We start from the raw sequence: 22,935 nt of genomic DNA, 5'->3' as shown, positions 1-22,935 counted from the left end.
AGAGGTATGGGATGGAATTTTGTCGGTTAGATTTATAAAAGTAAATAATATAATATATTAAAATTTATATAAGATAAAACCTGTTAATATTAGAAATAAAATAAATTATTTTTTGTGTGATTTATAACAGCTATTGTTTTCTTTTGTCCAGACGAATACAAGGTACTGATTGATTACAATTAAGATAAAATAAATAGAAAATCCTTTTATGCAATTAACTATTTAAAAGAAGGGAATAAAACAATAGAATTATCACCGGAAACGAAGGATAAAAGTACATTTATTTTAACTTATTATTTTTTAATTCAATTTGTCATCTCGTTCTGTGTGTTTTCCTTTCTTCGTGTTTACATTTTCCTGTTTGTTCTGTAGGAAATGTCATCGTACTTGTTCGTAAAAATAATATAAATAATTTGGAAACAGTTATTCCAAATGGTAATTAAATTATTACGTTGAACGGATATTAATATAATTATTATTTGCACTTATACAGGATATTAGAATAATGCAGACCTTCGGAATAACGTTTTATTATTTTTATTTTTATTTTTGTTTTGAAACCAACAGTCTTTTTAGCTATAAATAGCGCCCGAAGATTTACAAGTCTTCCCTATAGTTGAGGGCACACAAAAGAGCATCGTGGCACCCGCATTATCAGAACTGTAGAGCTATCAGCACACACATTTTTCAATGTCCAATGTAAAATTTGTTTGGCACGTGCATTATTTATTAATATAACATTCCCATTTATACAATAATTTTGATAATTAAAGTAAATTTTAATGATAACAGATTAAGTTTTAGCGTCCCTTATCAATTTCTATTTATTTCATTCCTTATGTATCAGCATAATTTGCATTGGTTCTGGGGTAGAGTGGGCCCTTTCTTCCCTCTTCGAGGGTCAATTTTTTAAGGAACAAAACACACAGAATGTTTCTTTATTAGTAAAATTAACATTAATTTATAGAAAAATCCTACCTTCCCCCTCTCCACTACTCTGTATATAAGCACATATAATGTGTGTGTATAAAAAAATAATAAGGAAAAATTTATATATATATATATATATATATATATATTATTTCTTATACAAATGATAAGATATTTTCATCGTTATTTCGGTCTGTCGGAATATTATGAAGCACTACAGAACAATAATGAACAACAAATCGAAGATGACGTCAAGGCTCGAGCGATACAACAAACCCCTTAGTAATGGATAACTGCTTGAAAGAACTAATATTCTTATTGTTCTGTTTGGAAAAAAGGACAATAAAAGACATCATACATTCGAAAACAGGATGATTTTGTAATGTTTCTCCTATTGATATTTTGCGTTACACGAGATCATAAATTCAAGAGAGCAAAATTAGAACAAATCAATAGATAATGGCATTCACCGTCCATGTTCATGTTAATCCTTATCACGATACAGTCTTGTTTCCTCGTTCAATATCAAATGATTGTAACACATCACGTGATGTAAGGGTATTATACAGTTCAGTGTGTCTGTTGCCAACTCGTTTCTTCTACAATATCAAAATTTTCGTTATAAATATTTTATAACGATAATTCTGATGGGGGAATATATAAATGTAGCAAAATTTAAATTTTATCGAAAACATTTTGTTTCCTATTGTTATTGTTTTGCGTTCAAGTGTCGTGTCGCCATCTGTTGTCAAAAATATAGATTCCTCTCGTCTATTTCACGTACTGTATATAATTTTTCTTTAATTTGTTTAATTTTAATTTACTGTCGCACCTCCAAATACGGCCACCTCTAAACTGTGGGAACGTTTATTTTTGAAATGCATACTAAAATAACCTCCGAATAACGGCCATTTCGTTTCAATCTGTGTCCGTTGTTTAGAGGTTTGACTGCATCGTAAAATTTAGTGTATAATATATGTACTAATGCTTGAATCATTGTTAATAACTGTAGATTTATAACATTAAAAATGAATATTAATTAATATTTTTAATAAAAACATTTTTTACAAAATTTTATTTATTACAAATTAAAATATTTTAAAATGTATTTATGAAGAAATCGCTCAAAGTATTTAACATTATTCATAATTTAGATATTATATAACCAGATAATTTACATTATTTGTACATTATTACAATATACCATTATTTTTATACATTATTTATATTATCCTGCATCGCTCATAGAAGGTATTATTTGGCCCAAAATAATGTAATGAGTTAAAAGATAGCTAAAAATCTGTAAAAAAATCAACATAAAAATATATTTTACAGAAATTTAAATAGATTATAAACAACAACAACAATAATAATAAGCATACGTGAATTGCTGTACCCTTCGTGAAAATAAACATTCTCATGCAGGTTATGCCTAGTCTATCGTTATAATGCACACTTATGAGGTTGTAACACTAGAAAAAAATAATACAAATGATTATTTTATTATATTTATATTAATATTTTAAATATATAACTTAATAACTTACTCTTAATACATCCTCCTGATCTGAATAATTAAAATGATGATCATAAAGTAACTGATACGGTTTAATTGCCTGTTAAATATGTTTATATAAATGTTAATTATGTTTAAAAATTAATGGATATTTTATTGATTTTTTTAATAATAAAAATCATTTAAAATCAATAGATGAACACGTGCATGTATACCTTCCAGATATACATGCACGTGTATTCAGGTAATTGACTTTTACTCATTTACTCATTGAAGAAACAATTCGGAACTTTAGGGTTATTTCCCTAAAGTTGGAAATAACTCTAAAGTTTCAAATTCTCTATTTTATACAGATCACAGGGGGGACAAAGATACTAAAAGTTCGTATGTAAGTTATACATGTCCTAGGTGTGTAGAAATTTACGTTCTCGCACCCCTGTAAAAGGTTTTATACAGTTGATATTGTCACATTACGAAAGATCATGAAATAAAATATGGATGGAGATTCTAATAAGATTTTTAATATAAATTTACACGTGATATCGATTGTTAAAATAGAAGATTTTATCAATTATAATTCCGTATAAGTCAAGTTTATCTAAGTACAAAATCGATGAGATAATGTAATTAACTTTAAAGATTTTAATTATTGTCTGGTTAAAGGTAATACAAATAATAATTTTGTTAAAGTTAAGAAAATTACATATTTGATTATTATAATAAAGAAACAAATACATTAAGAATTTTTAAATTTATCGTGGCTCCTACTGTAATAAATTTAATAGATAAGATTTAAAGTTAATATAATTATTAATTGCTGAATGTTTAGATATGGAGGCTATAAAATTTTTTCCTACTTCTTTAATAGGTGCAAAAACCACTTAGAGGTAGACTTTAGGGATTTATCATTAACTGATATAGCAGTTTTTTCTTTGTAGAGATCATCCAAACATCTACTGTCTCTTGCATTCAGAGGTCGAACACCGAAAAAAAGTAACTGATCTCTGGATGTTAGAGGTTGTGGAAGTCAAGATCAATTATCTCAGATGTCAATGAACCTTATGCTGTGATGTAAAAAGATTCAGACTATGAGGTTTTTGTTTTGTTTTTAAGGACCTTCAACAAGTTTTAGGGGAGTGTTATAGTCCATTAGATTGTAATTACACGTGATAAGATTATATTCTCTTTGAATTTCTTTATCTTTTTATCGTGAAGTACTTAGATTCTGAATGGAGAAAAATGCAAAAAAAAAAAAAATGTTTTGATCTATTTTAATTATAATTTAAATTGTTTTTCTTAATTAATTATCATAAGTTATTTAAAACAAAATTTTAAAACCATTATAATTTTTTTCTGTTTTTTTTTTTTGGTAAAAGTAAATTGGATTTTTACAAGAAAGCTACTGGATTTTGAGTTCTCAAAATCTATATTTCGTGGTATCGACTGTGATTAAAAGAAGAAAATTAAAAGGAAAAAAGTAAATTAAAAGGAATATGTATATTGTAAAAAATCAATAAATCAAAAGAAAAGTTTAAAATTACAAAAGTTTGCTGTGTAGCTCCTATTTTAATTTTTTAACTTTATGAGTAATTAAAATAAACATTAACATAAAATTTGGGAAATTAAAAAAAATTATTATAATTTTATTAAATTGTGACGAATTTTAAATAAATAAATAAAATGTGAAAAAAGATGAAACAGAAAAATTTTCCACCTTTTATCAATACACACAAAAGAGCGTATAAAACATAAATATTCATTTATTGATTATATATAGAATGAAATGTCTGTCTGTCTGTTTGTTCGTTCCTACATTTCTGTATCCAAATTTTCTAGTAATTCTATGAGGAAATATAAGCTATAATGAAACCTGGATATCCCACCCATTCCTCTAATTTCACCCCCATTACCTCTTAAATTTGTAATATTATAAAATATAAAACGTTTAATGTATTTTTCTCTTTAATTCATTCAATAAATTATTTAATTTTAATGTAAAAATAAAATTTATACGCATTTACAGATTAAAATTAATGTTAAAATGATATGAATGATGTAAAGTTACTTACCACATTGGAAATCATAGTGAATGCCAAACAACAGAGAAATAAAATGAATAAAAGTGCAAAGAAATAACCTTTAAGAAATAATTTAAATTTGAAATCATTAATGGAAAGATAAAGATAAACGGCATAATTCTGTTGTAGAATAAACCAAAAGAAGAAAAATGCAGCTACATTGTTTAGTACATCATCTAAACTCCTTAGAATTGTAAATGCAATTAAGTATAAATTCTCGATAACTCTATAATTCTGTAACGAATCGGCGTTCTTAACTTTGTTATAAAATGAATCTACAATTTTCCACGTGGCAATGATGATCAAGAATGAGAAACAACCAAAAAATAAAATACGTCCGGCAGTTACAGTATATATTAAAGACGTCCATAAAATATGGAGTAAATAAATTAAAATCTTTTCATTTTTAATATTTATCAAAATAACTCTAAATATATTTGTAAAAATTAAGATAATGATGAATCCAACAGCACTTATAGAAATCAACACCAATTGACTGTACCTCATGTACTTCATAATGTCCTGCACGTTATTATATTCGATTACTTGGCTCCAACAATTCTCGAATTTCTTGTAAACATTCTTAAAATATACGGAATTGGTGTAGATAGTGAATAAAGTTATTCCAACAGGTCCATTAATGATTAGAATTCGGGTAGCAATTGATATACTGGAGGTGATGTTGCCATTCGCATCATCAGAAAATAGTAAATAGTAAGTTGCGTACAGGAAACTGTACAAGTGCATATTAATTAGGATGAAGTATTTGTAATAACAATACAATTTGTTGTTGGTGTCTGCGTGATCGGAGAAATTCATTCCGAAAATCAGCAGAATGTTCAATATGGGTCGAAGGTTACAAGAGATGCAAGTATGATGATCCGAATTGTACATGGTCTACGCAATTTTCTAACGACTTAAATAAAGATAATGCCAAGTAATGGTTACAAGGGGATTCTGTTGATATTATATAACAAGTAATACGATATAATAGAGGTATATTAGTTATTTTTGTTGATTCTGTTTCTATAGTTACAGAGGATATGCAATATTGATAAGCGGATTTTAAAGTAAATGCTCACAATCGATTCTGGTGTTTTTGCATTTAATTTGATACATAATAATTAAGACGATGAATCTAATTTTCAACAAAATCATTTAAAAATAAAGAAAATTGCTTAAATCTTTAAGAAATTAAATAATTTTATTTATTTTCTAATTTATTTTTTATACAAATATTAAGTAAAAGTGCTGTTACAGCAGCTGAAAGTATTTTATGTTCTATTTATTATCGTATATAAATCAAACATAGTAGTACTTCTTAAGAGGGATTCTGAGTGCTGCAGTAATAAAGTATTATTTCAGATTTTTCTAATTATTATCTTAATTGTTTAAGTGGTAAATGTATGGTTTATTAGATCCAAATACTCTGTTACTACTTTAATGTAATAAAGAAGGTTTTATAATGTATAAGCTCAACCTCAACTTCCCTAAGCTTTTTCTCTAGGAATTTTTGTGTGCGTGTTTTTTGTTTGTGAGAAACACGCTTATAAAATAACTTCAAAACAATGAAAACCTCTCAACAACGGACACCCTTAAAACGGCGGCCATTTTTTCAGAAATTTTTTTTTTTTGTTTATCGAACAAAAATTCACATAAAATAACCTTCAAACAACGTCCACTTTTTACGTTTTCCTCCGTGGCCGTTGTCGAGAGGTTCGAATGCATCATTTTTTTTGGATTTTTACATTATTTCCGTGAATATTACCAAACATTTCTTTATAAAAATAAGACCAAACAGAAGGAACGTTTACATTTATAAAACTTCTCACTATTTTTTTCAATAATTTCCTTCATTATTTAAATAAAAGGAGAAATCTAAACAACTTTACACTGTAAAAAAAAACCCGCAGAAAACGAAACCTAAATAAAACGGACACTTGTCTAAACGAGAAAATTCCGGTTTACACAGGTTTTATCGTTACTGATTTTTTAACGAATAATTCACACGCCGTCCCGTAAGGATAATATAAATAAATATTTTCTATCAGGCAGATTTTAATTTAGAAAAAAAATCAATGTTAACATTATTTTTAAACGGGGAAAGTGTTATTATGTGTATTTTTTCCTCTTTTATTTTCAAAAATAATCCCGATTAAATGAAATATTTCATAAGAGAAATAATTAAGGAACTAATAAAATGTTTTTCAATTAGATATTTACTAAGAAATATAAATTTGTGTGCGCTTTCATTTATAAAAATTTAATTAAGGTAAAGATAATTTATCTTGAGGTAATTCTTATACAAAAAAATTATAATAAAAATAATTATTTTTGTTTGCAAAATTGTTTATTAATTAAAAACATTTTACACAAATTTCTGTTTGCTGATTTAATATAAGCATTTATATAATTAAAAACATGTATATTTTTTTAATTATACAATTTACATTATACTCAATAGAGATGCATAATATACGATGGAGTAATATACATTAAATTAGAATTTTATATTTAAATTATTGGTTTTTAAAGGGAATTTTTACAGAAGAAAATCAAATAATTAATTTAATTTTTAAGAAAATTGAGTATTTTATTTATTAAATACAGAATTAAATATTTATTTCATTTAATAATTTACACTTAACTGCAATAAAATGAGGAAATTGGTGATGAGAAAACTGAATGTCTGAAAGAATAAATAAATAAATTAATTATAAACATACACTTAATTTAGATATAATTTTAAAAAAAATTAATTAAAGTAATTAAATAAGGAGTAGGATTTAAATTACGTTTTTCTAATTTTTCTTTAATTAAAAACGTAATTAAAATTTACCTGTAGGAAAGCTTTTTTAGTAAAACCAAAATATTTTCTGCATGTTAGTCCAGCAAGATGGTTTTTTCGAACTTTAATTATATCATAAACCTTAAATTATACAATAAATAAATAATTATTCTTAAATTGCATACAGATTATTAATTAATTATTATTATGAAGTCATTAATAATTTTACCGTTAATATTTCTTCTTCAGTCAGCTTATCGAAGCAGATATCATATAAATGTAAATATGGACTTTGAACCTTAAAATAAATCGTTTAATTTAATTCCCTAATTAATTATAATTAATTTTCAAAAAATAATCCAATACTTACTGCAGTAGAGAGAGGTATAAAAGAGAAATAAATGATAATTAAAAAAATCCAGAGTGCAAAAAATAAAAAGACTAAAAAATATTTCGTCTTGACAGAAACTTCAATAAACAGCAAAATACAGAAAACAATATTAAGCTCTAATATGAGGACAAAGGTAAAGACAAAGTTTACAAGGTTATACAAATCGTCGAAGGCCCTTAATAGGGAATATATTAATCTATACACTTCTTTTATGTATCGTAAAGTTGGATTATCTTTTAAAATACATGTAAATGTCCTGAAAATCTGCCTGACTTCACAAATTAACATGATTCTAAGCAGTGAAAAACATACCAAAAAACTAAATATGTTAATTAATATAAGAGTAAACTGTACATTGCAAAAGTAATAAGCGAGTGTCGAGCCACAATCCCAGTCCAGTGTTGAACAGTAAATAATAGAGATCATTATCATAACAGTAAAAATTCCTAATCCAGCCGTAGATAAATTATCTTGCTGTCTCCTTAAATTTCCTCCATTGTATTTTGGACGTAATAATTCTCTGCTTTCTTTCCACAACGTTAAAAATTCCCGAAAATTTACCTTACTATTTTCAGAATTGCAAATGATGTATATAATTATCGTAGATCCGAGTGCAATTAACATAAGAAGTACAAGAGTTACGTCGTCTTTTAATGTACTACTCAGTGTACAGATCATAGTTATAGTACTTGGATACATGATGCTAAGTAAGTTCAAAGAGAAATATAAGAAAAATAAACACTGGGTTGCCATGATGAAAATTTTAGAGAAATTTATGATGATGGATGGATCTTCATGGGAAATTTTGCATAATTTGTAGGACGAGAAACCAAGTCCAAATACTTCAGAGATGAAGAAAGTTGGCCAGTTTAAGCAAATTAAGCAGTTTTCATAGACCATATTTTTCTGTACTAATGTAAAATTTGCCTTAGAAGAAAGTGTATAGTCGTATATATTTTATCATTGCGTGAGTGCTACAGATCGATACAGGTATTTCACGTACGATCCAATCACAGGAATTTAACGATTGTAACAATAGATGGAAAATTCTTTTAAAAAAGTAATAATAAATATATTAATAATAAAATATAAAAAGCAGAGATTTTTACTTAATGAAATTTAAAAATTAAATTCAATTAATTTATAACGCCATTAAAAATTGATTAATTTAATTAATTTCAATCAAAGTGAAAAATACAAGATTCTTCAAACATTTCTATTCGTAAACAGAGGGAAATTGATTAGATTTCGGCGAATGAAAATCATTTTTAAAATGAAATTAATTTTATTGAAACTGATGCATTTTAATAATTTAATTAAACCGAATCAATTTCGTTAATGATGAATTATTTAATTGCAATTAATGATTTAATAATTGCAAATGAAATTTTCTATTAAACGAAATTAGTTAAAAATTCAATTAATAAATTAATTTTATTAAATTCTGTTTAACTTGTTGATATTATAACAATTAATGAAGAGGGTGAAAGAGAGTAGAAATTTGGTATAAATAAATTAAATTTATTTATAACTCGTATTAAATATAAAAATATTGCTAATTATATCAATTAATAGTTTAGAATTGGAAGTAAAATTAACAAACTAATGTTAAATTTAAGAGGCGAGAAAATCATTGATGATAATAGACTGACAAAATTCGATACTGATATAATCATGAACCGGAATAAGATGTGACAAAATTCGATTGTGTCGAAACGGTAATTTGAATAATGAAAGATGAGAGAGAAATTTAATCAATAAAACTACCTTTACAATTTCAGGCAATGCACAAATGCCGAAAATAATTTAAAATAAGCCATGAAGATCAAATAAATTCGGCATTTTACATGTACAAAACATTTTACTTTATCATATTTGGCTGCCTATAAAAAACTGTAGACCTATAAATTCCCCATTTTCATCTGTATGTCTGTCTGTTCATCCTTAATCTCGAAAATGGTGTTAGATAGTTAAAAGTTGAGACCAGGTGTGTTCAAGCGTTGGACTATGAGGCCCTGTTTAACTATATAAGAACTTCCGGTGAGTTACGTAATTTCAATTCCGGAAGTCACGTGATTTCAATTCATATTTTTTCCTGAAAGGAGTTAGATAGATGACCGGCATGACTCTGTTATTGTCAGGAAAAGAGTAATTTACAGCGGCAAAACGTTAGAGAGCGTACATTTTAAATTAAATAAAGTAAAAATATGATTAAAAATTACACGACGACGACAATAATTTTTCGCTCTTTTAATATAAATAAAATACAATTAACTCAAAATTATTTATTTACTTTACACCTAATCAAATAAGTAGTAATACATTAAAAATATATATTGTATTTTAGAGATTAATTATAAACTTAATAATTATTTCTCTAAATATAAATAGTTATTAATTATTTAATAAATTATCGCGTGTTTAAAGGGGAATATTAATAAATTATATAAAAATGAAACTTCATAGATTAGCGTAAATATCACAAAGAAATTCAAATAATTCCGAATTAAATGATGTAACATGTAAACGATTTTCGTTTAATAATAAATTATAAGGAAGATAATGATAAATAATTAATATCATAATTACGTTAAGCTACTTCATTCCTTTTGTAGGATACAAGTACAGTGAGTATCGATTATTCAGCTTAACGGATTGTAAACTTTACAACAAACAAGTTATATAGTTAGAGGATTAGTTTATTGATATTAAAATTAATTCACAATATTCCTAGTGGACCTACAGTTATATACAATATAACTGTAGGCCTGTACTTAATATAATCTCTCATATATACATTATGTGGTATATAATTAATATTAAATATCTGAGATATCTTAAACATAGTTTAACCTTTGTATAGTTATGGTTGTTCTCTAATACTGTAACTTGTTACTTAATCATTATGATTTTAATTGGTTTCTATGAAAATTTTATACGTTTTAAGACAATTTTAAAGCTCTTAAATACTAATTTAATGTATTATTCCTATCTTTAAAATCTTTAATTAAATTGTTTTAATGAATATTTAAGAATATCGATATTTAAGATTAGAAAAAACAAATAGAAATTGTATTTTTAAATTAAATTAAATGACATTTATTAATGGCAACATGAAACAATATTGATTAGAAAATAGAATTCAAGGCCATGCTGATTCAAGTTTTATTCAATATTCTACTGTAAATACACAGTATTTGTGCACAGATAAATAATACGAGAGATCTTAGAATCTAAAATTTATTTTGATAAATGAATTATTTAGGGTTTTAGTCTAATAAATAAGTTAAATCCTTATATAATTTTACATACCATAACTAAAGAATTAAGTTAAGTTAATAAGAAATTCCAATAGTTATAATAAATTATTAAAACAGGTACTACAATCATTCTTTTCTTTAATATTTTTTAGAGTTGTTTTTTTACTCTTACTTTTTGCACTTATCTTAGTGTTTGAAAATGCCCGCTGTTAGTAGTAAATTTTTAAAATATATATTCAAAATTGATTAATTTATAAATAAACACGTCTGTAGAAGTTTACATTATCCAATATTTAAAGACTTTACAGCGTAGAAATTACTTCCATGCTTAAAACAAAATGGTAGTATTTGGATTTGATTTATTACGTAGCTTCGAATTGGATCTATAAGTGGCTACTATGTAGTGTATTGAGGATGGTCCATACCAAAAATTGATTAGGGACACATTTACGACCCGGAATATCCATAAAACATCATGAAAATCCTAATCAAATCGAATTTACAGCCCACGTAATGAAGAGATCCAGGTTTGAATGATAAAGATAATAATAATGCCGTAAAACCTGTCTAAAACGGCATCTGAATAAAACGGAAAAATGCGCTTCTGGTTTACTGGAATACATTTATATGTAAAAGAATATGTAATGAATTCATTTGTATAAATAAATTTTAAAATTTAAATTAATTATATAGTTGGTATTTTAAATAAAATTGGATTAATTTTTATTATTAATTATATTCTGTAAATATTATATTATTATCCGGTATCATTTAAGCTGATTAGTAGGTACATGTTATCAGTTAATCAATAAAGGAATCAAATAACACAAATAATTTCACTAGTAGTTACAGGTTAATTATATGTATTTTTAAATTAATTAATTACTTAATTAACAGAACAAATACATCTAAAAACATTTAATTTATAAAATAATAACTTTATATCGCTGTTAAATTTATTTATATTTTAAAATATAATTAAGAAATCAAATTTTAATGAAAAATATGATGGTATAAGAGGATTCGGGTTCGATTTCTGCAAGGAAGAATTTAGTATCGTTCGCTCTAGAAGTCTTTCTCGTTGAAAAAAGCAGGCAGCAGCATTCGTTATTTGTTCACATCCCTATTAATTGCTACCATTACCTTTAAATCTTCAGATTGATTAGGGAGAAATTACGGGGGGCGGGGGCCATATCTCACGAACAAATAGATCGATCTCTCTAAAAATTCCTAGATACATTCCACCTAATACATAAAATTAGCCTGAAAAATTTCATAAGTTTTCAACAAAGGGCACAGAAGTTATTAAGCTTTAAACTAGGTGAACAAAATCATGCCTAACACACACATACAGAAAAAAATCTTCAACTTTTTGAATTTCTGGAAGTTTCAAGGTCATCTGAGTCCAAAAATTTAAAAATTTTAGGGGTTTTTTGTCGACCGATTGCCATAGTTTTCCTCTGCTATATAACAGATGAAAAAGTAAAAAATCACCGGGTAAAAAATTTTATAAATAACATTTTAATGTTATTTAGAAAATTTTTTCTTTCAATAAATCAAAAGAAAATATGTTAAATTTATTTATAATATTTTCAAAATAATTAATATTTAAAAGAATTTAAATTACAGACTTTTTTATTACCATTTATTAGTATTAATATATAAAATAAAATACAATACCTGTTTAAATTACATTTAATTGTAATGGAAGGAACACTTCAAGACTTAAAAAAATCGATTTTTAATGCAATTTAAAAAAGAAATTTAAATTACATTCTTATCATGTAAAATAGGAAAACCTAGCTTATACACGATAAGGGTACAATAAAGAATTGTAATTTAAAAATGACAATAAAAAGTGAAAAGAATTTAAAAAAAGTTCGTAAATCTCTATACTTTTTAAAAGTAAAAGGCTATTAAAGTAGAGGGGAGGAAAAAACGAAATGTCTATAAAAATAGGAAAACAAAACTATTATTCAGCATTCTATTTAAATTTTAATTATAAAGTACAAAATATTTAGAAGGGATTAGTGAAAAACACGATGATTACATCCCCAAAAAACAAATTAAATCGAGCCTCAACAGGTCGCAGCATTGGACCATAAAATTCCAGTATTAAAGTAGAAAATCGGAATAAACATAGTTACTTTATTTAAAAAAATATTTCTCCCCTTCTTCTCCTCCTTTCTGAAAATGTTTTTGTCACTTTTATTGATATTTTAATAGCGTAGAAGGGGGACATTATTCAAGATTGTACTTTCATTATGGGCAGTGCTTTGTTTCGCTCGAAAGAACATTAAGTGACGTTGTGCTGGGATAAAATTGCCAATCACTGCAGTAATATGCAAACTAATATTGCGGTGAAGTGATTTTACTGTATTCAATTTTAAGAACTAATAAATTCTCCTGTGTTTATAATGCTATATAAATATATAGGTATGGATAAGTAAAGAATTTTTCAATATCCTTACTCTGAATAATACAAGTTTCATATAAACATTAAGACATATCTGCACAATATTTAAAAATATTCCATAAATTTTGCTTTATTTCAACACTTTTACTTCATTTTTATGAAATATTAATCCATTAAAACAGGATTATGTAATGTATTGATGAGATAATGCAACACATAGGTGATCTATCTGGAGGAGGTACCTCCCAGAAGGATTTTTATGATAAATGGGTCTCTATTGAAGTGTTTGACACGTGAATAAACCCAAAAAACTCCACGTGGCTTGTGTTTTAGTCAGGTGCGAACCCACGACCCGGTGTATAATAGTTCTATCCATTTATCCATTTGATGTATTTTAAAGAAAACGAGCAGTCAGTAAATTTGTAAGTATTTAAAATCTATTTAATGAAAGGTAAAGTTATTAAGGTAAATTAGATATAAAAATAATGCTTTATTAATTTATCATTGTATAGATTGGAAAAAATCTAAGAAAATATGAAAGGATTCTCTTGAAGAAAAGGCTGAACCTGCGACAACATTCATTAACTTCATCTTTTATTTATTGTGAAGTAAACTCTTTCACTCACTTGTTAACTAAGAAAATAAATAAGTTGGAGCATCTTTACGTAACTTTTTGTACGACATTTTGATTTTGAGTTCGACAAACATGTGTATTATTTAATGAGATCGATCATAAAACCATTCGCATTTAACTCAGTTTAAAATTCATGACTGCTGCCCTTTCCATAAAATTTAGATAAATAGAACGAGGTTTAATCTAAAAAGAAGATGGGAAAAAATCTTACAAGTTACAAAGAGAATAAATTTATAGACACTATCAAGATTGCTTTAATGTTTTATGAGGCTCCTGAAGTAAATTGCATTTAAAAAAAAAAACGGGGACATCTTCAAAGATAGTGCTTTACGTGGCGTGATAATAATGTATTGTACATAAAGGCATTTTTCTTGACATAATGATTATTATCGCTTCTGAATTAATATCGATTACTTAGCTATTTGTATAAACCTTAATTATATATATTATTATTATCGCTACATAATAAACACAAAAAAACTATAATTTTCAACAACTGCTCTTCTGCATCTTTTCACTAGAAAAAAACCATTAGAATTAGGATTAATTATAATTTAATTTTTATAATTGGGCTGTGGTTTTCAAATCGCAGGCTTATACATTCCCACTGTCGTCGGTCCGTTTGTCTGTCCTTCGTTAATCTCAGAATGGAGTTAGATAAATAAAAATCGAGACTATATAACGAAAGCTTAGGAGCTGGAAGCCCTAAGCTTTCCTTATATGGTGTCGATTCTTCAACTGTATACGAACTTTTAGCTATGATATTAATTATATACGAACATCTAGTCTAGACCGGAAGTCACGTGATTTCTTTTCAAAATTTTATTCAAATACGAAGTTAGATGACCGGCATAAATCGGTTGTTATGAGGAAAAGTATGATGTACAGGGGCAAGTTTAGCTACGGAAAGCTTAGAGGCCGGAGACTCCGGCCTGAACCGGAAGTCACGTGATTTTTAAAAAATTAAAACCTAATTAGACAGTGCACCCGAGCATTGTGACAACGTCACAATAAATAATTACTGGTTATATTTAAATTACTTTTGAAGAAGATGTAGGAATACACTTTTAAATCATTCTTCAGAAATAGTTGGCATTAACATTCATTTTTGAGTAAACAAGAGAAATGTTTGAACTGAACTTTATATAATGCGTACAGAAGGATCGTTATCTAATACCTGAATTATTAATATAGAAGTATATAAATTCCTGTACCTGTATATTCGATATATGAATGATCAATACAGATATTTTAATGTAAACAACATATTCAAGCATTGTTATGCTAACAGTAGCAATTTAAACTACGAAAATTAAGTGCTTACGTGTTAACTATTCATAATGGCATTTAGTTCTTTACGTTCTGTCACGTGTTGTGAAAGAATTATATAAGCAAGTATATTAATAAGCAAAAAAAGTCCAAAACATAAAAGTTACTAATTAAATAATATACTTAACTCTCCAAATGATGAAAGTATTATTAATTCAAGATAGCCCGAATCAATATCTTTCAATAATGTAAAAAAATAAGAATATATATATATATATATATAATATTATCTGATGGGTTAGGAAAGAAAAATACACTAAAGAACGTAGGTATAGACTTTACATTCCTTGTTTTACAATATTTTTCTTTTCAAATTACGTTTTTTTTTTTAATATAGAAAGCATTTCAAACGTATAAATCTTAATAAATAAAATTGGAAAAACATTTCAATAAAGTAAAGCAAGACTAAAAAAAATAACGGCGTTTGAAGTGCGGTATGAACCCACGTCTACCATCATGTTCTCTATTATAAGCCCTCGGAAAATATTTTATTTTTGTTTTTCTTTCTTTCTGTTTTTTATATAATTAAAAATATGAGGTTTAGGTACGAAGATCGGATATGAACCCACATTTTTCAATTGTTGTTATAAAACATTTTACCTTATCTTCATCTTTAACTTCTATATATTTCACTAAAGAACGTGGGTTCGAATCCCTTTAACTTAATAACTTTTCTTTTATCATTTATAGGGATAATTACAGTGAAACCTCTAAACCACGTTCACTATCTGAAACATAAAAATGTCCATTCTTAAGCGGTGTTGTTGTTTGGAGGTTAGTTGTATGCACGTTTACTCAAAAAAGTACCTGAAAAAGTGGCCGTTGTTACCAGGTGACCGTTATTAGAGGTTCGACTGTATGTAATTTAACTAATAAACTTTATATTTTAATTTTTTTTTTCTTTTTATTTATGAAAAATGAAGTGATTTTATTTTTTAGAATAAAATAAATATAATTTGGCCATATTTACTTGTTTTCTACGGTTCCTCCATCTGGTGACGATAGCACAAACGATAAAATTGTTCCTTTTTTTAAGGGAAGATTTTTTGGAGAGAACTATTCAAAAATTTCAATTAATTCCTTTAACCAAGTGAATAATTTAAGAATTTCTTTTGAATTTAAAATGAATAATAAACAATTTTAAGATATTATTCAGAACTGGAGATTAAGTAGTTGTATGTGCAATTATTTATGTTTACTAATTACTTATTTAAATAAATACAAATAAATAAAAGAAACTCTTTCAAGTATAAATACAATTTTTTGCTGTTTGTTTATATCCAAATATTTATTCAGACTTTACACAGTAAAATAAGACGTGTGTATTAATTTGAATTATTTAAGACAGCTATTTTACAATATAAAATTTCATTTCTTTGCTAATAAATTAATGTTTAAGTTATTTGTTTTCGACTTTAATTGAATTAAAGGAATGAATTGTTATTTGTTTACACATTTATAATAATATTAAGAAAAATAGTTAAATCTATTTATTTTATTGATGAAATGTGTAATTTATTGATAATATATTTAAATATTATTTGAATTTATGTGAAAATTTGTTCAATATGTTTGCTGTTTTATTACTTGGATTATGATGATAAGCTTCTTCGATACTGATATAACTATTGAAATTAATAAAATTAATTAAATATATAAATTATTGCCATGGAGATAAATTTTTTCAGGGAAGAGTTATATAAGACAATTACTAGTCAGCACAATACAGAGAAAAACAAAGTATTCACTAGACAGTATAATTGTATAGAATGGCCATAAAGAAGGAATACATGATGCTGTTTCACGCTTTAATAATGTTTTATTTATTTATTTGTATATTGGGAGACTTTTAATGCAGTATTTGGATTCCGACTGTTTAAATTTACTTCGGAACATTGTAAAAAATGAATAAATCTCTGAATTTCACGAAGACACCTTTTAGAGACATCCAAGAAAACCGTGCACATGGAAAATGTATATAAGGTAAGTTATATTTATTTTATACCCGTTCAGTTCCAGCTTACTCTATTGTACTGTGTTACTTTAATACTATGAAAATAAATAAACTACGTTATAGAAAATAATTACGGTTTTAAGCTCACCTTTTAAAAACCATGGACCCGCTTCCAACACTCAATATTAAGAAATATTTCGAAAAACTTAAGTAAACATTAAAATTTGTAAAGAAAATAGAGGTGAAAATATTTCTAATTAAAGATACTTCTGAACGAATTGAATACGGTGAAACCTGTCTAAACCGGAATTATATGGTACCCAGTTTTGCCCTGGTTTGGCAGGTTTCTGTCTTGAATAAGTTTTTTAACATAGCAAATCATCCATTTCGAAGAATTCTTTTTGTTTAAGCAGGTTTTAGTTTTCGACATATTTTACTGTATAAAGATAATATGAATAGTGTATACACATGTAACCTATTCCAACATATTGAATAAGAAAAAATGTGAAAAATTGTTTAGAAATTTGGAAATTCATTAGCAATTAATGAGACATCTTGCTTAGAGAATAATTATGTAAATGAGGAATTTGAGTTGAAATTCGTACGGAAGAGCAAGAAATCCATAGAGTTTGGGTTCGAAATCGCGGTAGATCCTAATGCATTTGCTTTGTTTTTGAATCAGAATCATGTCATCAGCACGAGTGATCATCAATTATCTATGTTACTAAGTGTTAGATGAACTTGTAATGGAAAAGTTGATGGAGTTAATGGACTCTCTGAAGAAACAACTAACTGTGCATGAAAAATTCTATTTTAATTTAAGAACAAAACACAAAAATATCAATTCAAATTGAATTGAATAAATAAAATCGTAGAAATCTCACAATTTACAGTTTATTTTGTCACTATGCCAATTTAACTTTCAATTCATTTCTGTCATAAAGGAAATTTTATTCGTAATTAACGAATTACATTTACTTCAATTACCGAAACTGATTGTAAAATTGAATTAAATATTAATTGTAATTTTAATTGCAAGTCAATTTTAATGTGCACCAAGAAATAGAAATTAAGAAAAACCGTAATTTTTTTTAAAGAAACGGTTAATTAACATTTACTAATCTTAAATTCTAAGCATGGAGTTGCCAGTTTGGTACATTTTCCTGACAAACCCCTTTGACTGTTGGCTGCATAAATTTATATTCTAAACTATATAACAATGGATTAAAACTATCAACAGAATCGATGAAGCAATTAGTTGCTACGATACGAAATCGGTGAAGCTTATTTCCTTTCTATTAATGAATTTAATTATGTACGTGGACAAGATGTATAATAGTCATAATTCATTCGATAATATTTCTCCATTGCTAGTGGCTTTTGCCATTATACAAATCTATATCTTCTAGAGGATCATGGTAATCCTATTATACTGAATTTAGAGTTCATTACTCTTCGTAATAATAAAATATTTATGCTATTTTTATACATTATCTTCATTTCAATTAATGATACAAGTAATTTAGTATATCCATTAATGAATGTTTTTGTAATACCTTTATTAAATTTAACATTTTCTTCACTGTTAATGTATCTAATGATACAGTTAATGAATTAAAAGATTAATAAATATTTCATGAGTTTAATATTAATTAATAATAAAATGTAATTTGTGAAGGAGACAGACGTGTATTTTATTTATTTATTAAAATTAGTTTTTCAATTGAAATTTTTAAAATAAATAAGAGGTTAAACGAAAATTATGGGTAAATAAAACTAAACAAAGACGAATTATTGCCTTAAATATAATGTGTACGTCATATATACGTTTATTAATAAACTTAATTACAACGAGTAATTGTTTGTTGTGACATCATCACAATGCCTCGCTGCAACTTTTAATCACAGTTTTTAATTTATTTAATACAAAATATATGCTCTCCACTTCAAATTAGTAGTGGCTTGCCTCTGTACATTATACTTTTCCTTTAGCAATAGAGTCGTGCCGGTCATCTATTAACAGCTTTCAGGGGAAAATTTTGAATTAAAAGAAACATGACTTTCAGTTTGCATCAGAAGTTTATATGTGGTTGTTAATCGGGGTCTCCTACACCTACGGTTTCAATGTTTTTTTCGGCTTTAATCTATCTAACACCGTTCTCGAGATGCTAGAAGGACAGACAGACTGAGAATTTATAGGTTTACAATTTTTTTCAAATTGTAGCCCAATACACTAAAAATTTTTCATTAGTTTTCATTTAATGAGAACTAATGAAATCATGTTTTCTAGTTTACAGTAATTTGAGATATTCTGTTATATCACGTTGTATTCATCAAGTAAACGGCTTTAATAAAAAGAATTACAGTAAAATCTGTCTAAAACGGAATATAACCTAAAAATTTTTCGAAACTGAGCAAATTTTTATGTTATAAACCTGTCGAAACGGAAACCTGACAAACCGAAAAAATAATCTGTATTGTGAGATTCCTGTTTACACAGGTTTTACTGCATTATTTTCATATAGTAAAACATATTAGTTCTTAGGACAAATTCCACATTAGAAATAGAAATTATGCGATTAATACGAGTATCTTGTCGCATTCATACAGTATATAAAATTTTTATAAAGAATTTTCAATGTTATATTATGATAATACTAAATGCATGGTTTTTAATTGATTATCTTCTTTTCACCATTATAAATATGAGAAATTGGCTTGAGAATGAAGTACAAAGTTTCTCCCGAATGGAAATCGATTCCGGACTCACCTGACACTCGATTTTCTTTCACAACGATATATAGACAATGAACAGGTTTATTATTTAAGCATTTCTTCAAAATTAATTCAATATATTATACCATTAGTGGCCCACCAGTAGCCGTAGTGAATAAAACTCGTAAACTGTGTACTTCACGTTTCTTCGAAAACGTATTAGTCCCGGTTACAGGATTAAAACCCTTCTCTATTTATCCTGGATAATGGAGAGTCTACTGTATATTAACTGATGGTGTTTGTTATTCATTCTGTTATTCTTTAATAGTTTATCAAAATTCTCTAAATCATAATTAGGATCAAATTCAGTGTGATTGGATATGTAAATAGCTATTCTTTGAATCCCGACAATCAGAAAATCATTAATGTTAGTTAATGTTTTGAGAATTATCAGTCTTTACGGGGATTGTTGTTTTTTCTAATCATCATTGTCAATTAAGTTTGGTTGATAAGATAAAGCAACATAACATGGCAAGCTGCCAAATGTATAGGCTTTCCGAGCGGACTTTTTATAGGACACTGCTCCTATTTAAGTGATAGACACGTGAAGAACATACGGAAAACTCCATGTGACCATCCGGTTGTTAAGGTGCGAACCGTCGACCAATCGGTGTTCGTTGGTTTCATCCACTTGGCTACTCGTGAGCCATAAGAGCGCTAATCCGGCCCACCTACAGAAAATTTCCGGATTAATGCGGGTCTATAGGACTAAAGGCAATGAGTGACATGACCTGTCGCCCTTTGGTACTGATTCTGTTTGGAGCACTGAAATGCAACACTGTAAACAGGAATGAAACACGAGTAGACAGGTAAACGCGATATGTGACATGATTAACGTTTTCACGAAAGCTAGAGCATATACGCGATCACACCGGATAATTGAGAGGCCAGATTATCGAGACTCCACTATATCGAGTTTTTTCATCAGTGTTTGAGATATAATTACAAGTTTATACTATAAACAGAGGCTGAAAAAAACTTTAATATTGTTGCCAGAACTAATTTAATTGCAATTTCAAATAAATTATATTAATGTCAGTCCTGCAAAATAACAAATTAATTATATTTTTTGAATTTAAATATTTGAAATTAATTATAAAAAATGAAAATTTCAAGTTAAATAAAGGATATTTTCAATGCCTAAATTTAGATCTTTTCGAAAAAAAAACCAAAATTAATTCTCTCAGCGGAAATTTGTATTACTATTGAAAACAGAAAAAATCACACATCATTTAATGAAAAGATCATTAAAATTTAATGAAATTATACAACTAATTAGCTTTTTTATAATTAATTCGAATTTAACTTAATTAAAAGATTTAAAATCTTAAAAAAATTATCATTTTAATTCATTTCGGATATTTTTCTAACAATACTTTTATTAATTCAACCTGAAATTAATACTTTTTACATTATAAAATGGCTAGTTCCTTGCATAAAAGGTTAAAAGTGTTACTTAAAAATCATTTTATTAAATGTTCTAGTAAATTCATGTGAATAGTAATAACAATTTGTTAACAGATGGCGGCACTAACTGATGCTAATTCTAAGTCAGTAAAACCTGTGTAAACCGGAATCTCGTCATAACGAAGTTTTACGCACGGTTCTGTTTTATTTAGGTTCCGGTTTAGACAGGTTTTACCGTATTTACCATGGATCTGTACTATTGGTTGAGATAGTTTACGTCAGTTTGATGTTATTACTTCAATTTCGCAATGAAAACTTTTAAACAGTTACGTGAAATTGCGCTTATTTCAACGAATTAAATAGATCTTGTATTATCGTATTTTTCATATTTAAGAAAAAATGGGCAAACTGCCAAAAGGGTAGGCTTTCCGGGAGGAATCTCTATATTACTGTGCACCTATTTAAGAGTTAACTTCGTTACAATCCTGTGGATCTGATCAAATTCATGATATGTATGAATTTAAGGTGTCCCCAGAGTAGAAAAATTCAATAACAATGAACAAGTTTTATTAACATTGTAAAACCTTTTCAGCTTAAGCAAGTTTTCCGTCTTCGGCAGGTTTGGAAGAAATGTAAACACACTTTTTTATGACACGTCGAACTAAACGTAATACTATATTGCTGCATTCATTGAAATTAACACAGAATTAAAAGGAATTAAAATAAAGGTATATTCATGTATCTATTCGTTACATTTTCTTTTAAAACTTTTATTCGGTCAAATGTGTGCATGTAAAGTGACAATATCAAGCACGTACAATGACATTTTGATCCTGTTGGGGTTTTGATCGGATCTGTAGGAAAACAAGGAATCAAAATGTCATTGTACATGCTTTATATTGTCACTTTACATACATGTATTTGACCCAATGAAAAGCATAAAAGAAAATTTAACGATTTTAATTTTTAAAAAATATACATACATATAATACACTTTAAATAACAGTATTTACTTCTCGATAAGTAAGAGGGTTTGTTCGAATTTTCGTTAAATGTTCTGTTAATATACTGCCAAAAAATTACGTTTTAAGAAAATATAAAATGTATAAATATATTAGAGATATTTATCTGTTAAATGTGTTAATTACTTCGTTATTTATGTTATAAATTAATTTAGAAAAGCTTGATTCAGGCGATAAAATTAAATGACTAACAAATATAAATTATTAAATGAATTGCATACACTGTAATTAAATTTTTCGAAACATCTTACTAACATAAAAATATTGGCATCGCAAACAAGTACGAGTTTACGAGTATCAATGGCTAAGATATTTCCCCATTTCCATGAGATATTTAGTGTCAAACTTCAGTTATTTTAATTAGTAAAATTTCAATTAGACTAGTTCTCATTCTCTTAGTTTAGATAGACTAGTACTAGTTCAATTAGTTTGAAT

General features: G+C 26.8%; 1 protein-coding gene across 1 annotated transcript in view; it reads right to left on the bottom strand.

Moving 5' to 3' along the window:
* Positions 1–2,158: 2,158 nt before the first annotated feature.
* LOC136970594 (uncharacterized abhydrolase domain-containing protein DDB_G0269086-like) overlaps positions 2,159–22,935 on the bottom strand; it is a 56,879-nt gene continuing 36,102 nt past the window's right edge. Inside the window, exons 2-6 of the mRNA XM_067265041.1 lie at positions 7,542–7,610; positions 7,364–7,453; positions 2,478–2,546; positions 2,313–2,402; positions 2,159–2,230 (exon numbers count right to left, since the gene is read on the bottom strand). Coding sequence (XP_067121142.1) covers positions 2,159–2,230; positions 2,313–2,402; positions 2,478–2,546; positions 7,364–7,453; positions 7,542–7,610 — 390 coding nt within the window. The remainder of the gene's footprint in view (positions 2,231–2,312; positions 2,403–2,477; positions 2,547–7,363; positions 7,454–7,541; positions 7,611–22,935) is intronic.

The sequence above is a fragment of the Centruroides vittatus genome, unplaced genomic scaffold (genome assembly GCF_030686945.1).
Source record: "Centruroides vittatus isolate TY-2023 unplaced genomic scaffold, ASM3068694v2 contig_2054, whole genome shotgun sequence".
NCBI classification, from domain to species: Eukaryota; Metazoa; Arthropoda; class Arachnida; order Scorpiones; family Buthidae; genus Centruroides; species Centruroides vittatus.
The sequence above is the reverse complement of the archived record's forward strand: the minus strand, read 5'-3'. Positions and strand labels throughout refer to the sequence as shown.